Below are 21,135 nucleotides of genomic sequence, written 5' to 3' on the forward strand. Positions count from 1 at the left end.
GACAAGTGGGGGTGGATGAACGTTCTCCAAAGGTTGGAAACCAACAAGCTGGTCTTGGGAGTCATGTAATAACCTGAGTAACATCAACAAACAAGAGAGTGAAGAGATTTCTGTCCCCTAGTTTTAAATCAGTCCTGACTTGATATAAGCAAGCAAGCTCTTCTTTCTGGAAGCCTCTCCAGAGGGAGCAAATGTGCTTTTTCCAATGACTGAGTATTTTTTCTTCATTTTATTCTCAGCTTACTTCTCATGAGAACTACATTACAAATTTGATATCTGATACCTTAGGATTCCTGAGAAGCTCCCGAGTATATCTGAGGAGAGCGTCAGTTATTTTAATAGGTAAAGAAAATTCAATTCTCATTACCTAATTTTCCTGATAAGGTACAGAATAGGGTAGCAGCTGCAAGAGTTTCTTAAAAATATATAAATTTTCTTTGTTTATGATGGACAAAACTGCCATGGTGTTATCTATGAATCGAAGTTAATGCACATGATGAAAATAGAGTTCTACTTTCTAATGCAGTGAGTATTGCTGTGTGATTAAATTCTCATACAAAGTGTACCCAACAGGATGAATTTCAAATTTAGGATGGTGGTAAACCACTGCTAACCATTCCCCTTCACTGCTTAACAATCACTACCCAAAGAATAAGAATAATAGGAAAAATACAAATACCATCTTTAATAAAACATGGACATCTCTAACCACAAACTACAACAAATGAGGAAATGCTACCAAATCCAGCAAAGTTTTTTTTTTTTTAAATGTTGTAGGGGGAGGGGATATGAAGGAAGATTCCAACAGAAGATACCTAAGGTTTTTGATCTTGGACAAACCTGACCAAAAAGTGGTTTTTTTCCCATTAAATTATCACTATAAAGATCAAAATTAGCAAACGTTTACTTGGAACGACAGGAAGTGAGCTCCCAGTTTGACAGTGGGATCTTTCCTCAGACCTATTTGGCATCGTGGAATAGCAGGGCCACCAAGGACTGAGAAAATACAGTCGTGTTGTACTGGTAGAGAAGAGTCTGTCAGTTAGGGTAGAAGACAAACTGAACTGTGGTCATCACTAGAGCTCCTGATCTTTGTTGATCTCAGAGGAGTGAGGGAACACGGCGTACAGAAAACCCTGCGTCATCAGAGCTTTATTTTAAGCCAGAAAGAATTCTGCTATCCTGAATTATATATATATATATATATATTATATATATATATAATACAGGATATATATATCCTGTATTATATATTCTATATATAGTCTGTATGTAATATTGCAAGATCCAAAAATAAGTAATTAAAAAAGCATTATCTTCCTACAGAGGTATTGCCAGGGTGAAAATAGAGGAAAAAAGAAAAACAAAGTTTAGAAAAAAAATTTTTTTAAGATTTTATTTATTTATTTGACAGAGAGAGAGAGATCACAAGTAGGCAGAGGCAGGTGGGGGTGGGGGGAAGCAGGCTCCCTGCTGAGCCAAGAGCCCAATGTGGGCCTTGAGGTGGGGCTCAATCCCAGGACCCTGAGATCATGACATGAGCTGAAGGCAGAGGGTTAACCCACTGAGCCACCCAGGTGCCCCTAGAAAATGTTTCTACAGACCAGATAAAAATGAGGATATGTATTTCTGTGAATCCAAAACTTTTTTATATAAAGATCTAAGGTATAGATACAAACACATAGGAAATATAGGATGGGAAAACGGAAGCTAAGGAAAAATAAGTTTTCAAAGTATGCAGGGAAGCATAAGAAAAAATATATAACCATTATTAAAAAATACACTACAACCAGCAGAAGAGAAAATACATATTGTTGATAACACAGTAAAAGACAAGGGGTACAGGGCTGAAAAATTCTAGCAAAAGGAATGAAAACCAGCAAGAAACAGTTTGAAAAACTAAGGAACAATGAGAGATATGGAAGATAAATAAAAGACATCACTCATCCTGGAGGTAACTCAGATCAAAGCCACAATGAGACACAACCTCATTACCCGTCAGAATGGCTAAAATTAATGACTCAAGGAAACAACAGGGTGTGGAGAAAGGGGAACACTTTGGCACAGTTGGTGGGAATGCAAACTGGTGTAGCTACTCTGAAAAACAATACAGAGTTTCCTCAAAAAGTTAAAAACAGAAATACCCTATGGCCTGGCAATTGCACTACTAGGTATTTATGCAAATGATACAAAAGTGCTGATTTGAAGGGGCACATGCACCCCAATATTTATAGCAGCACTATCAACAATAGTAGAGTTATGGAAAGAGCCCAAATGTCCACCCATTGATGAATGGATAAAAAAGATATGAGATACACACACACACACACACACCATGGAATATTAGTGATCAAAAAGAATGAAATCTTGCCATTTGCAACAATGTGGATAGAACTAAACAAAATAAGTCAGTCAGAGAAAGACATATCATATGATTATGATCTTTGTATTAAAATAAAATTCCACCCATATGTGGAATTAAAGAAACAAAACAGGTGAATATAGGGGAAGAGAAGGAAAAGTAAAATAGATAAAAACAGGGAGGCATATCATAAGAGACTCTTAAATATAGGAAACAAACTGAGGGTTGCTGGAGGGGCGGTGGGTTGGGGAAGGGGCTAAATGGGCAATAGACATTAAGGAGATCACTTGTATCGAGTACAGGATGCTCTGTAGGATCCATCTGTAGCTGACAGATCAATCAATTCTACTCTTGAAAGCAATACTACACTATATGTTAACTAATTTGACTATAAATTTTTAAAAAAGAAATGGAACTATGCATAAATGATATCCCTGAAGAAGAAAAATTATTAGAGCAAAAAAAGGAATTCAAAGATGCAACTTAAGAAAGAAAAAAGGCTTGATTTCAGGAGGAGGGGTCAAGACAGCGGAGAAGTAGCAGCTGAGACTGCTTCAGGTAGCGGAGATCAGCTCGATAGCTATCTAAAGACTGCAAACACCTACAAATCCAACGGGAGATCGAAGAGAAGAAGAACAGCAACTCTAGAAACAGAAAATCAACCACTTTCTGCAAGGTAGGACGGGCGGAGAAGTGAATCCAAAGCGACGGGAAGATAGACCGCGGGGGGAGGGGCCGGCTCCCGGCAAGCGGCGGAGCAACGGAGCACAAAATCGGGACTTTTAAAAGTCTGTTCCGCTGAGGGACATCGCTCCAGAGGCTTAACCGGGGCGAAGCCCACGCGGGGTCAGCGCGGCCTCAGGTCCCGCAGGGTCTCAGAAGGATCGGGGGCGTCTGAGTGTCGCAGAGCTTACAGGTATTAGAACGGGGAAGCCGGCTACAGAGACAGAGCCGAGGAGTGACTCTCAGCTCGGGGTTACCTTGAACCGGTCGCAGGCTCGGTCAGCTCGGAGCGCGGCCGGAGGCAGGGCGACGGGAGTAATTGGGCGCTGTTCTCTGAGGGCGCACTGAGGAGTGGGGCCCCGGGCTCTCGGCTCCTCCAGGCGGACACCGGGAGGCCGCCATCTTCATCCCCGCCCTCCGGACTCTACGGAAAGCGCTCAGGGAACAAAAGCTCCCGAAAGCGAACCCGAGCGGATGACTCAGCCCGGCCCCGGGTAAGGGCGGTGCAACTCCGCCCGGGGCAAAGACGCTTGAGAATCACTACAACAGGCCCCGCCCCCAGAAGATCGACACGAAGCCCAGCCAGGACCAAGTTCACCTACCAAGGAGTGCAGTTTCAATACCAAGGAGAGCAGCGGAATTCCAGAGGAGGAGAAAGCAAAGCACGGAACTCATGGCTTTCTCCCCATTATTCTTTAGCCTTGCAGTTAATTTAATTTTTTTTCTTTTTCGATTTTTTTTCCCCTCTTTTTATCCCCTTTCTCCCCCTCACGATTTGGGATCTCTTCTGATTTGGATAAAGCATATTTTCCTGGGGTTGTTGCCACCCTTTTAGTATTTTACTTGCTCCTTCATATACTCTTATCTGGACAAAATGACAAGGCGGAAAAATTCACCACAAAAAAAAGAACAACAGGCAGTACCAAAGGCTAGGGACCTAATCAATACAGACATTGGTAATATGTCAGATCTAGAGTTCAGAATGACGATTCTCAAGGTTCTAGCCGGGCTCGAAAAAGGCATGGAAGATATTAGAGAAACCCTCTCAGGAGATATAAAAGCCCTTTCTGGAGAAATAAAAGAACTAAAATCTAACCAAGTTGAAATCAAAAAAGCTATTAATGAGGTGCAATCAAAAATGGAGGCTCTCACTGCTAGGATAAATGAGGCAGAAGAAAGAATTAGCAATATAGAAGACCAAATGACAGAGAATAAAGAAGCTGAGCAAAAGAGGGACAAACAGCTACTGGACCACGAGGGGAGAATTTGAGAGATAAGTGACACCATAAGACAAAACAACATTAGAATAATTGGGATTCCAGAAGAAGAAGAAAGAGGGGAGCAGAAGGTATATTGAAGAGAATTACTGGAGAGAATTTCCCCAATATGGCAAAGGGAACAAGCATCAAAATCCAGGAGGTTCAGAGAACCCCCCTCAAAATCAATAAGAATAGGTCCACACCCCGTCACCTAATAGTAAAACTTACAAGTCTTAGTGACAAAGAGAAAATCCTGAAAGCAGCCCGGGAAAAGAAGCCTGTAACATACAATGGTAAAAATATTAGATTGGCAGCAGACTTATCCACAGAGACCTGGCAGGCCAGAAAGAACTGGCATGATATATTCAGAGCACTAAGTGAGAAAAACATGCAGCCAAGAGTACTGTATCCAGCTAGGCTATCATTGAAAATAGAAGGAGAGCTTAAAAGCTTCCAGGACAAACAAAAACTGAAAGAACTTGCAAACACCAAACCAGCTCTACAGGAAATATTGAAAGGGGTCCTCTAAGCAAAGAGAGACCCTAAAACTAGTAGATCAGAAAGGAACAGAGACAATATGCAATAACAGTCACCTTACAGGCAATACAATGGCACTAAATTCATATCTCTCAATAGTTACCCTGAATGTGAATGGGCTAAATGCCCCAATCTAAAGACACAGGGTATCAGAATGGATAAAAAAACAAAACCCATCTATATGTTGCCTACAAGAAACTCATTTTAAACCTGAAGACACCTCCAGACTTAAAGTGAGGGGGTGGAAAAGAATTTACCATGCTAATGGACATCAGAAGAAAGCAGGAGTGGTAATCCTTATATCAGATCAATTAGATTTTAAGCCAAAGACTATAATAAGAGATGAGGAAGGACACTATATCATACTCAAAGGATCTGTCCAACAAGAAGATCTAACAATTTTAAGTATCTATGCCCCTAAGGTGGGAGCAGCCAACTATACAAACCAGTTAATAACAAAATCAAAGAAACTCATCCACAATAATACAATAATCGTAGGGGACTTTAACACTCCCCTCACTGAAATGGACAGATCATCCAAGCAAAAGATCAACAAAGAAATAAAGGCCTTAAATGACACACTGGACCAGATGGACATCACAGATATATTCAGAACATTTCATCCCAAAGCAACAGAATACACATTCTTATCTAGTGCACATGGAACATTCTCCAGAATAGATCACATCCTGGGTCCTAAATCAGGTCTCAACCGGTATCAAAAGATTGCGATCATTCCCTGCATTTTTTCAGACCACAATGCTCTGAAGCTAGAACTCAGTCACAAGAGGAAATTTGGAAAAAACCCAAATACATGGAGACTAAACAGCATCCTTCTAAAGAATGAATGGGTCAACCGGGAATTTAAAGAAGAATTGAAAGAATTCATGGAAACAAATGATAATGAAAACACAATGGTTCAAAATCTGTGGGACACAATAAAGGCAGTCCTGAGAGGAAAATATATAGTGGTACAAGCCTTTCTCAAGAAACAAGAAAGGTCTCAGGTACACAACCTAACCCTACACCTAAAGGAGCTGGAGAAAGAACAAGAAAGAAACCCTAAACCCAGCAGGAGAAGAGAAATAATAAAGATCAGAGCAGAAATCAATGAAATAGAAACCAAAAAAAACAATAGAACAAATCAATGAAACTAGGAGCTGGTTCCTTGAAAGAATTAATAAGATTGATAAACCCCTGGCCAGACTTATCAAAAAGAAAAGAGAAAGGACCCAAATAAATAAAATCATGAATGAAAGAGGAGAGATCACAACTAACACCAAAGAAATACAGACAATTATAAGAATATACTATGAGCAACTCTACACCAACAAATTTGACAATCTGGAAGAAATGGATGCATTCCTAGAGACATATAAACTACCACAACTGAACCAGGAAGAACTAGAAAGCCTGAACAGACCCATAACCAGTAAGGAGATTGAAACAGTCATCAAAAATCCCCAAACAAACAAAAGCCCAGGGCCAGACGGCTTCCCGGGGGAATTCTACCAAACATTTAAAGAAGAACTAATTCCTATTCTCCTGAAACTGTTCCAAACAATAGAAATGGAAGGAAAACTTCCAAACTCATTTTATGAGGCCAGCATCACCTTGATCCCCAAACCAGACAAGGATCCCATCAAAAAAGAGAACTACAGACCAATATCCTTGATGAACACAGATGCAAAAATTCTCACCAAAATACTAGCCAATAGGATTGAACAGTACATTAAAAGGATTATTCACCACGACCAAGTGCGATTTATTCCAGGGCTGCAAGTTTGGTTCAACATCTGCAAATCAATCAATGTGATACAACACATTAATAAAAGAAAGAACAAGAACCATATGATACTCTCAATAGATGCTGAAAAAGCATTTGATAAAGTACAGCATCCCTTCCTGATCAAAATTCTTCAAAGTGTAGGGATAGAGGGCACATACCTCAATATTATCAAAGCCATCTATGAAAAACCCACCGCAAATATCATTCTCAATGGAGAAAAATTGAAAGCTTTTCCGCTAAGGTCAGGAACACGGCAGGGATGTCCATTATCACCACTGCTATTCAACATAGTACTAGAAGTCCTAGCCTCAGCAATCAGACAACAAAAGGAAATTAAAGGCATCCATATCGGCAAAGAAGAAGTCAAACTATCACTCTTCACAGATGATATGATACTATATGTGGAAAACCCAAAAGACTCCACTCCAAAACTGCTTGAACTTGTACAGGAATTCAGTAAAGTGTCAGGATATAAAATCAATGCACAGAAATCAGTTGCATTTCTATGCACCAACAACAAGACAGAAGAAAGAGAAATTAAGGAGTCAATCCCATTTACAATTGCACCCAAAACTATAAGATACCTAGGAATAAACCTAACCAAAGAGGCTAAGAATCTATCCTCAGAAAACTATAAAGTACTCATGAAAGAAATTGAGGAAGACACAAAGAAATGAAAAAATGTTCCATGCTCCTGGATTGGAAGAATAAATATTGTGAAAATGTCTATGCTACCTAAAGCAATCTACACATTTAATGCAATTCCTATCAAAGTACCATCCATTTTTTTCAAAGAAATGGAACAAATAATCCTAAAATTTATATGGAACCAGAAAAGACCTCAAATAGCCAAAGGAATATTGAAAAAGAAAGCCAAAGTTGGTGGCATCACAATCCCGGACTTCAAGCTCTATTACAAAGCTGTTATCATCAAGACAGCATGGTACTGGCACAAAAACAGACACATAGATCAATGGAACAGAATAGAGAGCCCAGAAATAGACCCTCAACTGTATGGTCAACTCATCTTCGACAAAGCAGGAAAGAATGTCCAATGGAAAAAAGACAGCCTCTTCAATAAATGGTGTTGGGAAAATTGGACAGCCACATGCAGAAAAATGAAATTGGATCATTTCCTTACACCACACATGAAAATAGACTCAAAATGGATGAAGGACCTCAAAGTGAGAAAGGAATCCATCAAAATCCTTGAGGAGAACACAGGCAGCAACCTCTTCGACCTCAGCTACAGCAACATCTTCCTAGGAACATCACCAAAGGCAAGGGAAGCAAGGGCAAAAATGAACTATTGGGATTTTATCAAGATCAAAAGCTTTTGCACAGCAAAGGAAACAGTTAACAAAACCAAAAGACAACTGACAGAATGAGAGAAGGTATTTGCAAACGACATATCAGATAAAGGGCTAGTGTCCAAAATCTATAAAGAACTTAGCAAACTCAACACCCAAAGAACAAATAATCCAATCAAGAAATGGGCAGAGGACATAAACAGACATTTCTGCAAAGAAGACATCCAGATGGCCAACAGACACGTGAAAAAGTGCTCCATATCACTCGGCATCAGGGAAATACAAATCAAAACCACAATGAGATACCACCTCACACCAATCAGAATGGCTAAAATTAATAAGTCAGGAAATGACAGATGCTGGCGAGGATGCGGAGAAAGGGGAACCCTCCTACACTGTTGGTGGGAATGCAAGCTGGTGCAACCACTCTGGAAAACAGCATGGAGGTTCCTCAAAATGTTGAAAATAGAACTACCCCATGACCCAGCAATTGCACTACTGGGTATTTACCCTAAAGATACAAACGTAGTGATCCGAAGGGGCACGTGCACCCGAATGTTTATAGCAGCAATGTCTACAAGAGCCAAACTATGGAAAGAACCTAGATGTCCATCAACAGATGAATGGATAAAGAAGAAGTGGTATATATACACAATGGAATACTATGCAGCCATCAAAAGAAATGAAATCTTGCCATTTGCGACGACGTGGATGGAACTAGAGGGTATCATGCTTAGCGAAATAAGTCAATCGGAGAAAGACAACTATCATATGATCTCCCTGATATGAGGGAGAAGAGATGCAACATGGGGGGTTAAGGGGGTAGGAGAAGAGTAAATGAAACAAGATGGGATTGGGAGGGAGACAAACCATAAGTGATTCTTAATCTCGCAAAACAAACTGAGGGTTGATGGGGGGAGGGGGTTTGGGAGAGGGGGATTGGGGTTATGGACATTGGGGAGGGTATGTGCTATGGTGAGTGCTGTGAAATGTGTAAACCTGGCGATTCACAGACCTGTACCCCTGGGGATAAAAATATATTATATGTTTAAAAAAATTAATTAAAAAAAAAAGAAAGAAAAAAGGCTTGATTAATAAACTGAAGTGGTAAATAAATTTTCAAGAAACATTTTATATAGAATACAACATTAAGACATTTCATAATAAAGTTATGAAACTTCACAGTTAAAGTATTCTTGAGCATTTAGGGGGGAAAAGTCATCTATAAATTACAAAATAAGGTTTCTCCACTTCAGTATTCAACCCTAAAATACCAAAGACTAGTGCCTACAAAATCCTAAAGAAAAAGAAAAGGGGGAGGGAGGAAGAAAGAAGGAAGGAAGGAAGGGAAGAGGGGAAAGGAGGGCAAGAGGGGGAAAAGGAAAGAAGGAAAGAAAGAAAGGGTCCCAGGGGGAGGGAGATGAGCAAGGGAGGAAGGAAAGGAAGAAGTATGGACAAACTGAAGGAAGGGAGATCCAGAAAACTTTACAATATATATATAATATTTCTATTTTTAAACTTGCAAATATTACTGAAAGATGCAAAGAAGATTTGAATAAATAGAAAGGTAGAAACCATATTTTGGCAAAAAAAAAAAATCAAAATTTAAAATGTACATGGAAGGGATACCTAGGTCGCTCAGTTGGTTAAGTATCTTGCCTTCAGCTCAGGTCATGATCCCAGGGTCCTGGGATAGAGTCCCACATCCAGCTCCTTGCTCCATGGGAAGCCTGCTTCTCCCTCTGCCTGCTGTTCCTCCTGCTTGTACTCCAACGGTCTCTCTTGAAAATAAATTTAAAAAAAATTTTTTTTTAATGTGCATGGAATATAGGCATGGAATCAAATGCCAATTAAAATATCATTAGGGGGGCGCCTGAGTGGCTCAGTGAGTTAAAGCCTCTGCCTTCGACTCACGTCATGATCCCGGGGTCCTGGGATCGAGCCCCACATCGGGCTCTCTGCTTAGCGGGGAACCTGCTTCCTCCTCTCTCTCCTGCCTGCCTCTCTGACTACTTGTGATCTCTGTCTATCAAATTTTAAAAAAAAAAAAACCATTCAAAGTCTTTGGTAACCTGAAACTTAAAATATCATTAGGGTGTTACCTGGGTGGCACAGTCTGTTAAGTGTGTGCTTTCAGCTCAGGCAATGATCTCAAGGTCCTAGGATAGAGCCCCTAATTGGGCTCCCAGCTCAGGGGGAGTCTGCTTCTCCCTCTCCATCTGCCCCTCCCCTTGCTCATGTGCATTCTCTCTCTCTCTTTCTCTCAAATAAATAAAATCTTAAATATAAAGAAATGAAAAATAATAAAATAAAATGTCAGTAGGGATTTCTTTTCTCAAAAGTGACATACTGATTCTAAAATTAACATAGAATTCATCATACAAGAATATCCAGGCAATTCTGACCAAAAAAAAAAAAAAAAAAATAGAGAAACAGAGACAAAGACAAAGACTAGCTCTATCAGATATTAATACAGCTACAGAACTTAAAATCACATGGGATAAATAGACAAACAATACCAGCCAGAAATAACCATCAAAACATGCACTATTTTAAGGTGAATCATGGCTTTAACAGTGATGAAAATATAGAATATTCCTTAAGTAGTTTGGGGACACCTGGTGAGCCATCTGGAATTTTAAAAAAATTCCTATCTTACTTCTTACTTTAAATAAATTTCAGATAGTCAAAGGCTCAAATGCTGAAAATAAAACCATAATAATGATAAGCAAAAATTAGTATGGAAGAATTTGCTTTATAATCAGGGGTTGGATAAGATCTTTCTAAGGTAAAAGTCAAAATCTAGGAATCATAAAAGATTTATGATCTATGAAAAGTGTAAGTATTTCTGCAGGGACCACTATAAGCAGTGAAAAACCAAATAGAGATGAAATACTTATGACACCACAAATGAAGGGTGAGTTCTTCCTGTCCAAAGATTCTATACAAATCCGTAAGAAAAGACAACCCATTAGAAAAATGGACACTGAACATGAAAAAAAAATTTGGCTCATTAACATGAAATTTGCATAACTTGGTCATCCAAAAAGTGATGCAAATTGAAATGAAATGTTTCCATCCAACACAATGACAAAGACCAAAAAGTTTTACACTCAATGGTCACCGTGAGGTTGCCGGACGTAGGTAATCTCTTCACCTTACTGGTGAGAATGTAGATAGCCACCATCTGTAAGTAGAGCAGTTTGATAGCATCCATCAAAATGGGAGATGTGTTCTCTCTTGACTCAACCTCCTCTCAGGAGGATTTATTCTCGACACGCTTGCATGTGAGAAATGACGTGTGTACCTAGATATTCATTGCATCGTTGGCTTTATAATGCTACCTGTCCTCAGCATCTGGCATCTCTCCCCATCTGTGTTTTCTGATTACCTTCAGCATTTCAGTGTTACTTACACCAACGAAGAAACAAAAAAGTAAAGGGCAAAAATCAGCTTTTTGTTTCTGGGTCAGTCCCATCTTACAAAGCTTTCTACGAAGTCTCAACCAATGGTGTATCTTATACCCCCAGCGACAAATCATTAGTTGCAAGAAATGCCTGGAATTATGTTTCGTTTTGTTTTGTTTTTAATGGGCAAGAAGAAGACAATGATATCAATTGACAGCTAGCAATATGTCATAGCCCGGACATGTAAAATTTGAGACTTCACATGAGGCTCTCTGGATGGCCAATTACTTGGGGGCAGGGGGGAAGAAAAGATAAGGAGCCCCTGAACCTGCATTTCTTCATGGTAGCAAACTGAGTGGAGTTAGCGGTCGCCACACTCATGGCTGGAGCTCGGACTCCCTGTCTGCCACTCTCCCCACCACCACCCACTGCCGTCGTCCACACAGCTGAGGTCACACTCATGTGGGCCTTGTTGGCATTTTGGTTAATCTGACATGTTTGTCAGATTTTCAAATTCTGCCTGACCGTTCATTTGTGACTTTCACAACTGCCATGTCAGGAGAGCCATTCAGTGTTCAGGTGTTGCTGCCTAACTTTGCCACCTGTTTTGTTCCTCTGGTGGTTATATTGCATTTATGAAATATGTCCCTGCAGTGTAAGAAAGACCCAAATACAGCTGTGGCAGAAACAGGGTAGTGGTTTTTTCTCTCTCACACAGCAGGCCAAGTGCCAGGACATTGGCACCAGCTGTTCTACTGCTCTAGCGTCCTCGTCACAGTTTCCTACATCAAGCCCAAGATGTTTGCTCCAGCACCTGCAACCACTTCTACATACCAGTCAACTGGAAAGGAAAAACATGTCCAGAGGTCACACCCAATTCCTTAAACAGTTAATATTACCTCTGCTAAATGATCACTAGCCCAGGACACACACATGTTGCCAAAGTGCAAAGAAGTCATGAGAATCTCAACGTCTGCTGGGTGGCCATATGTCCGGCTAAAACACAGCGGCGTTAGTAAGAGAACTAAAGGAAAGAAGCCATTTGACATTGGGGGAAATTAGTACTTTCTAGCATGGGAAACTTTGATTCATCTATTTGTTTTCTCTATCTCATTCTGAAAGGAATTGCAATGCATTATAAAATTAAGCAGAGGGAAAAAACTTGACATATAAGGATACCCCACAGCACACATTTTTGTTTCAAGCATTGTCAAAGGTTTAAGCCCGTGCTCCCCCCATGCCAAGAAGAGTAGCTTGAGCTTTACGATCTGTAGATGGGTTTTGGAAATGACCAATGGTTCTGATTTTTGTGATCACTGTTTTGACTGAAGTAGAGACAATATGAAATATTGGTGGGGGTTAGATCAGCTTGCATTCACATCTCAGAATGAATGCCCGTTAGCCATGTGGCCTCTACCAAGTCACTCACCTCTGTAGGCTTTGGTTGTATCATTTGTAAAATGAGGATAACAAGAACAGTTTCAAAAAGGCTCTAAAAACCTATCTGAAAACATCTAAGACCTTTTATAAAGGCAGTGATCCAAGACAGAAGGATACTATGGTATACTATAGAATACCAAAAGAAGTACGCCTGATATCTGGGGAGTATTTCTCTTTTTAGGTTTTGCCAATTCTAAATGCAAAAGTGGTAGTTGGGAAGCTGAAAAATAGTGCAGAAATTTTAGGTTTCACTGAACTGAAAAAACAAAACTTGCAATAGACTGACCATGAGGAGGAACTCTAGTAAATACCCCTGGCTTTCCCAGAACTAAAATAAGATAAGATAAAATAAAACATATACATTTAGACAAAAGAAAACACTTTTAAAATTTGTAGATAAATAACTATATTTTAAAATATTTAGAAAAAAATATTTAGAACACTGGAAAGAATTTAGAAAAAAACTATTTGAATAATATGAAATTTAACAAGTTTCCTAGTTACAGCATCAAAATACAAAGATCAATTGGACTTCTATATCCCAGCAATAAATGACCAAGAAACCGCATTTTTAAAAAGATTTTGTGTATTTATTTGAGAGAAAGAGAGAGAGAGGCAGAGCACAGAGGGAGAGTGGGAGGGAAAACCAGATTCCCTACTGAGCAGGGAGCCAGATGTGGGATTTGACCCAGGACCCTGAGATCATGACCTGAGCCAAAGGCAGACACTTAATCGACTGAGCCACCCAGGTCCTCCAGGAAACAAAATTTTTGGAAAATGCCTAATACAACAGCACCAAAAAAAAAAAAAATCATCAAATACCTCAAAACAAAAGAAAGATGTATAAGCCTGATACACAGAAAACTAGAAAACATTGAGAAAGTTTTTAGAAACTTTTGTCACGAACATGACAAATCATGTTCGTGGATGAAAGGATTCCATATTATGGCAATGTCAACTCTCCCAAAACTTATCCGTAGATTCAATGCAATCCCAAGCAAAATTTCACCCAGGGTGCGTGTGTGTGTGTGTGTGTGCACGTGCGCGAACACATGTGTGAAATGCGACAAGCTGATTCTTAAATTTACATGAAAGTTTAATGACTAGAGAGTAAGCCAAGATAATTTAAAGAACCACAAAGTTGAAGAACTTCTACTACTGGAAGAGTATCAGGACATGTCATACATCAAGGTAGTGTGGCAGTAGCATTGATAGAATGAAGTCAAGACACTGACCCCCACACAATTTATGTTGTAAATGACTTTGCACAGCAGTGGGGAAAGGACTGGTGTTTTTTTCTTTTAATGGTGCTGGGTTAATCACGCACACATGAAAAAATATATTGACTCCTACTTTATGCATTCTAATTGCCGTTTGGTCTACAATCCCAAAGGGGAAAAGGTAAAACAATAAAGCTTCTAGAAGTACGTATAGTAGAATATCAGTGTGACCTTGAGACAGCACATATTTCCTATCAGGACTCCAAAATTCCCTAACCATAAATAAAAAGATGGTGAATTGGACTGCATTAAAATTAGAGATTTCTGTTTATTAAAAATAAAAAATACAAATGGGAAAGTTTAGTCCTGAAGTAGGAGGAGATATGTGAAGTCATGTGACATTAAAAATCATTAGTATCCCAAATAAAAAATGCCTACAAATATATCAGTAAAAGATAACTCAATATAAAAAACAGGCAAGATACTTACAGATATCTTATAAATGAAATAGCCAAGTGGCCAAAAAATGCTATATAAAACTTATTAATCATCACCAAAAAAAGCAAAGAAAATCAAATCCATGAGAATAACTGAAAGGAAAACTGAAAGGGAAAAGACTAACCATGTCAAGTGGCAGAGAGGATATAAAACAACGGAAAGGTTCATAGTTACTGGTGGGAGTGAAAATTGGTACAACCACTTTGGAAACTGTTTGGCGCTAATGATTAAAGGTGAAGATAAACGTGTCCATTAGCCAGTAAGTCGTCTGGTAGCTATAAACCAAACCTTAGTGCATACAAACACACACCAAAATTCATACAAGAACGCCCATAATAACATCATCATTCATAATAGCCATGAGTTGAAAACAACACACTGTCCAGCATCAGCAGAACAGATTTTTTAAAAATGCTGCATTCATAAGACAGAATGTCCTATAAGAGGGTTCAGCAAACTCTTTCTGTAAAGGACCAGATAGTCAATACTTTAAGCTATGGATATGTCTGGCCTCTGTCAAAACTACTCAGCTCTGCAGTTGTGGGGTAAAAGCAGGCATGAAAGCTATTATGTAAATAAATGAGAAATAAATAAATAAATAAACTATAAATGAATGATCGCTACAATAAGGAGCCTGGATGAGTGTCACAAAAATGCTCAAGTTGAGCAAAAGAATATTTTAAAAGGGCGGGAGAGGAGATTGGGAAAGGCATGAGGAAGCCTTCCGGAATGCTAGTACTTGTTCTATTTAAGGTCTAAGTGGTAGCTAGACGTGTTCACTTTGCAGTCCTTCACCAAGCTGTGCAATTATGATTTGTGCACATTTCTCCACGTAAATATATCTCAATAAAGAGTTTCATTATGTAATAATTATTTGAAAGCTCTAAAGGATGTTTCAAAGATAATCTAGAGATGTTTTTCTTTGAAGAAAGCTGTCTAAGCAGCCAGATCAGAGAATGAATTTGCATAATATATTTTGGGGTATCTTTAATTTTACTTTGTGCACAGGGTACTTAGCAAAGGTGGGTGGCCACTTACTGCTCAGAGATGAAATAGAAGTCATGCTTGAGGGTAAGTGTTGAAGTTATAATGGAATCTGTACGCGTAAGTCTAAGTGAATTCACTATTAGTGATTGAGTTCACAGGTGTGTTCTCCCAGCTGTTTTGCCGGGGATGGGAGGAAAGTGGTGAGGGGGAATCCGTGGAAGGACTAGGTTGGAGGGCATCACTTCTTTTCTTCCTTTCCCCTTCCCTGCTTTCCTTCCTTTCTCTTCCGTTCTCTTCCCTTCCTTTCTGAGTGTGTGTGTGTATGTGTGTGTGTGTGTGTGTGTGCGCGCGCGCGCGCGCTTAAATCTGTCTGTGCCTCTCATTATTTGAGACCTAACATCACCCGCAGCCCTCAGGAACTACAGAGTTGAAGATTTATTCGCTAATTCATCTATCCAACAAATATTTTTGCAGCATCTACCATGTGACGGCACTATTCCGGCTGCAGAGCACACAGCAGTGAACGAGGCAAAGTCCCTTCCCTCTGAGAATTTACATTTTAGGGCATAGCAGTGCACACACGCACCAGGAACGCGTCTCCCTCTTGGCCTCTATTTCCTCCCCAGGATCCGATTTACCAATAGGTGAGGTAGAAAATCGGGTGGCAGCCTGCCTGCCTTCCCCTTTCTGATGTGTGTCAGACAGTTTATTTTTCAGAGAAGTTTGAGATTTACAGCAAAACTGAGAGGAAAGTACAGAGATTTCCCATATGCCCGGCCCCCACCCCACACGCCTCCCGCGATTTGACATCCCTCCCCCCGGTGGCACGTTTGTTACAACCGAGGAGCCCACACGGGCACGTCATTACCTTCCTCCCTCTTCCACTCGCTCGTTCACCCGTCCTCCCGTTTGTTCAACATCTACTTACTGACCAGCGACCGATGTTCAGCATGACAACTCTGCCTACAAGTCCCTCAGGATCGTGTTCTTCCTTCTCCCCTTCATTTCCTGCTCCTTCTCCTCTCTTCTTGCCACCTCTGTCCTTGTTTTCCCCTCTCAATTCCTTTTTTGTTAGGGAGAAAAGAACTACAAGCTTGGTATCTGGATAGAATGGTATTAGCATTTTGGCATTATACATTATCTCAGACATTTTTAAAGAATGTAAGTTATTACACATTGATTTTTTAAACCACCTTCGTGGTTGTATAACTCTTCCACTTCACATATTCATGCCAAGGACCGTGGGTTTACATCCTCATGTTACTATGTGTGTGTATTTCATTTTATGATGTGCGTAACTTTTACGCGGTTCTCTGTTGAAGAACGTTGAGACTGATTCCAACTTTGTCATTACTATGAGCACTATTGAATCTCCTCATGAATCTATGTTTTCGCTACTTAGACTGCTCAGCACACAATAGGCGCTCTGTAAATATTTAGTGAGCGTTCCTAGTTTTCTTTATTGCGGTCTGGTGGGGACAAGCAGATAGAGCTTCCTGGATGCTTCTAGTCAAAATAATGAAAATTGGGGGGTTGGAGAAGGAAAGGAGAGACTCTGTGGAAGGTGGTGGTTCTGGCCATGCTTAGAGCTTCTCGACCACGAGAGAGACAACTTGCACTAAAAGGCCCTTCTTCTCCTACAGCCATTGACCCGAGGCTTCGCGACAAAGACCCTGTGACCAGGGAGTTGGCGGAGATAACCTACACAGTTTTTAAGGAAATAGCCCATAGATTGACCTCCTCCAACCTTAAACAAATCTTCCGAAGAGTATTTAACTCTATATACACAAAAAAACTGAAGCCTCTTTATAATTATAAGTGGTCCGACAACCCGGCCGACAATCCTGTGAGGATTAAGGACACCAAGAATGACAAGAAAGCCCATACGGGTGAGAATTAGGAAACAGTTCAGTAAAGAATGAGATGCTGGTCTGTGGCTCAGAACACATCTCAGAAGAGAAATGATTTTCCTTTTCCTCTTGATAATGAGTCTATACATACATGCTTTTCTGAAGGATGCTAGAAGCCTTTCCTGTCACCTAATTCTCTATTCAAATATCGAAATCCATTGCCTTCCTATGTTTAACAGTGATCAATTAATACAGCTGAAAAATCATATAAGCAAAGTGTTTGATGAGAAGCTCTTGGATTTTTATTTAATCGATAAGCATCTATTGAACACCTTCTAAGTACCAGGCACTATGCTAGGCAGTGGGGACATTTGGATTATATAAACAAGGTTCCTGTTCTCAGGAAGGTCATGGTCTAGTGACACACCCGTGTGCCTATTTCCATCCTTCTGGGACAAAGGCTGTCTAGAGCAGTACTGAAAAAGGAAGAAATGGGACTTGCATGGAAGGAGGAAGGGAAATAGGGAGATGTCATTTCTGAGGCAAGAAGAGTACTGGGGGAAAGCAGGAGACTTTGTCATGGACACAGGTGGGCAAGGAAAGAATGGGGAGAGCTGAGTCCTGAGGGGAAGATGATGCTGTGCTAATCACTTTAAACTTTCAAAATGAAAATTGGATAACCCACTCTCGTTAGTAGTGGCCCATTGCCCTCAGGATGCAGTCGAACACTGTCCGGTGTTGGAAAGTCCCCAGTGATCTCGCTTGCTTGATGTTGCTTGACCTGTGGCTTGGGTTCGTCACTGTATCTCCCTCCCACCCTGTCCTCCCCCCTTACATCAGACCCTCCAGTTACAGGAAACGACTTGTAGTTAGCTGAAAGCCCAGATGGTTCAGGTGTTGTGTCTTTGTAATACGTCCACTCGCAGTGCATGGATGTTTTCATTTCTCTGGTGTGGGCCAGCAGCTACTGCCGCTGCCTTGGGTCCTCCTTCAGCTCCTCTGACTTAATTCTGTTGACAAAGGACACGAGCTTCTCCTGTGAGCTACGCACATCATCAACAGCTTGAATGGTAGAGGCCATAGGAGAGTAACATACTTCCAAGACTGTGGGTTTTCCCCGTCCTCTCCCACTCCCACTCTACATGCCCCTTCCCTTCCCAACTGCGTGTCCTGCAAACGTCAAGCTCCAGCATCAATGTGAAGACAACAGCCTTGCTGAGACTACTTAACCTCCAGCTCCTTGCAGTCAAATCCGATTCTGCCGCTCTACCTGAACCCTGACCGATACCTCTGAGATGCATTTTCCAGACCCCTTTGATCAAGTAGGTTCATGTTGCTCCTATGTTTTGCCTCAGTGTTCCGTGTAGCTTTCATTACATTTCCCCACCTATAGTGAAATCACTAATTTTTTTCTCTCTCTCTGCCTCACAAAACCGAAGTTTCTTGAAGGCAAATATGTTTCACACTCAGTTAAGTACTCTGGCTCAGAGTGGATGCTCAATGAACACATGCCAGATGAACGAGATGCTAACAGGACATGTTTCACTCATGCTTCAGTGAAAGTTTTCAGATGTTAATGAGTGTTACTTAATATTAACAATAATGAAAGAATGGATAATTTTAATTTACTCTTTAATCCATATTGCTTCATAGTACCCAGATGTTCCAGACCTCACTTTTCAAAATCAGGGCAAATTTCTTTGCCCACCAGAATATATGAACGGACATTTCTGCAAAGGAGACATCCAGATGGCCAACAGACACAGGAAAAAGTGCTCATCCTCCCTCAGCATCAGGGAAATAAAAATAAAAACCACAGTGAGATACCACCTCACACTAGTCAGAAAGGCTAAAATTAACAAGTCAGAAAACGACAGGTGTTGACAAGGATGTGGAGAAAGGGGAACCCTCCTATACCGTTGGTGGGAACGCAAGCTGGTACAGCCACTCTGGAAAACAGCATGGAGGTTCCTCAAAAAGTTGACAATAGAGCTACCCTACAACCCAGCAGTCGCACTACTATTTACCCTAAAGATACAAATAGAGTGATCCGAAGGGGCATATGCACCCGAATGTTCATAGCAGCAAAGTCCACAATAGCCAAAGTATGGAAAGAGCCTAGATGTCCATCAACAGATGAATGGATAAAGAAGATGTGGTGTATATATAGGGTGGAACACTATGCAGCCATCAAAAAATGAAATTCTGCCATTTGCCATGACAGGCATGGAACTGGAGGGTGTTATGCTAAGTGAAATAAGTTAATCATGGAAAGATAATTATCGTATGATCTCTCTGATATGAGGAATTTAAGAGGCAGGGTGGGAGTTTGTGGGCAGTAGGGAAGGAAAAAATGAAACAAGATGGGATAGGGAGGGAGACAAACCATAAGAGACTCTTAATCTCAGGAAACAAACCGAGAGTTGCTGGGAGGTGGGGGATAGGGATGGGGTGGCTGGGTGATGGACACTGGAGAGGGTCTGTGCTATGGTGAGTGCTGTGAATTGTGTGAGCCTGACGATTCTCAGACCTATACCCCTGAAACAAATAATACATTATGTGTTAATATAAAATATATATATTATATATAATATATATAATACATATAATATAATATAATATATATTATTTTAATCATAAGCCTACTAACATCTCAAAGTTGAGTCACTCAACAACTCTAATAGTTTGTGCTGTTGCATCTGAAAAAGCGAGGAATGTTTGTAAAATCAGATTAAAACAATGTTAAAAAAATTTTCCTTGCCCACCTTCTAAACTTGCAAGATGCCTAGTGTGATAGGCTAACTAGTAACCTTACCAAAGAGATCCAATTCCTGATTCCCTGAATCTGCGAGTATGTTACCTTACATGGCAAAAGGAATTTTATATATGTGGTTATTTAAAGGATCTTGAGATGGGGAGATTATCTGGGACACCAAATGTAATTATAAGGTCTTTGCAAGGGAAGTTAGATCAGAGAGAAAAGAGATTTTTGGAGATGCAAGACGTTTGCTTTGAAGATGGAGGTAGGGAACAGGAGCCAAGGAATGCAACTCTAGAAGCCAGAAAAAGGCAAGGAAATAGATTCCCTTCTGGAGCCTCAAGAGGGAGCACGATCTAATCAACACCTTGATCTTGGCCAGTGAAACTCATTTTTGACATCTGAACTCCAAAACTGTAACATAAGTTGATGTTATTTTAAGCCACTAAATTTGTGCTAAATTTGACAGAGTAGAAAAAGGAAATGAACACACCTGGATTTCTTTTTTTTTTTATAAACTTTTTTTTAAGATTTTATTTATTTATTTGACAGAGATCACAAGTAGGCAGAGAGGCAGGCAGAGAGAGAGGAGGAAGCAGGCTCCCTGCTGAGCAGAGAGCCCTATGCGGGGCTCAATCCCAGGACCCTAAGACCATGACCTGAGCCGAAGGCAGAGGCTTTAAACCACTGAGCCACCCAGGCATCCCACACCTGGATTTCTATAAAACAAAGCAAACCAAACCAAACTATAACTCTCCCCACTCCAAAAAACAAACAAACAAGCAGATTTAGCAATGAGTGTGATGGACTTTATACAAAGTTTGAGGTTTGAGATTACTGCAAAAGATCTGATATTCTCTGATACTTCTGTATTAGACATTTTCTTCAAAGTGTGTTAGCCTACCCTCCCCCTCACTCAACCTACAGTGTAACCTCCTTCATCACCACCTGGTTCTCTCTCCACCCTCTCCCTCCCATCTCCTCTTCCCTCTTTG

At 40.4% G+C, this 21,135-nt stretch overlaps 1 protein-coding gene across 1 annotated transcript in view; it reads left to right on the forward strand.

The window, feature by feature from the left end:
- LOC111150628 (maestro heat like repeat family member 9) overlaps positions 1-21,135 on the forward strand; it is a 158,161-nt gene that overhangs the window by 129,407 nt on the left and 7,619 nt on the right. Inside the window, exons 20-22 of the mRNA XM_022508117.1 lie at positions 240-342; positions 15,554-15,616; positions 17,176-17,421. Coding sequence (XP_022363825.1) covers positions 240-342; positions 15,554-15,616; positions 17,176-17,421 — 412 coding nt within the window. The remainder of the gene's footprint in view (positions 1-239; positions 343-15,553; positions 15,617-17,175; positions 17,422-21,135) is intronic.

Source organism: Enhydra lutris, unplaced genomic scaffold, assembly GCF_002288905.1.
Source record: "Enhydra lutris kenyoni isolate GAN:26980312 unplaced genomic scaffold, ASM228890v2 scaffoldscaffold24, whole genome shotgun sequence".
NCBI lineage: Eukaryota > Metazoa > Chordata > Mammalia > Carnivora > Mustelidae > Enhydra > Enhydra lutris.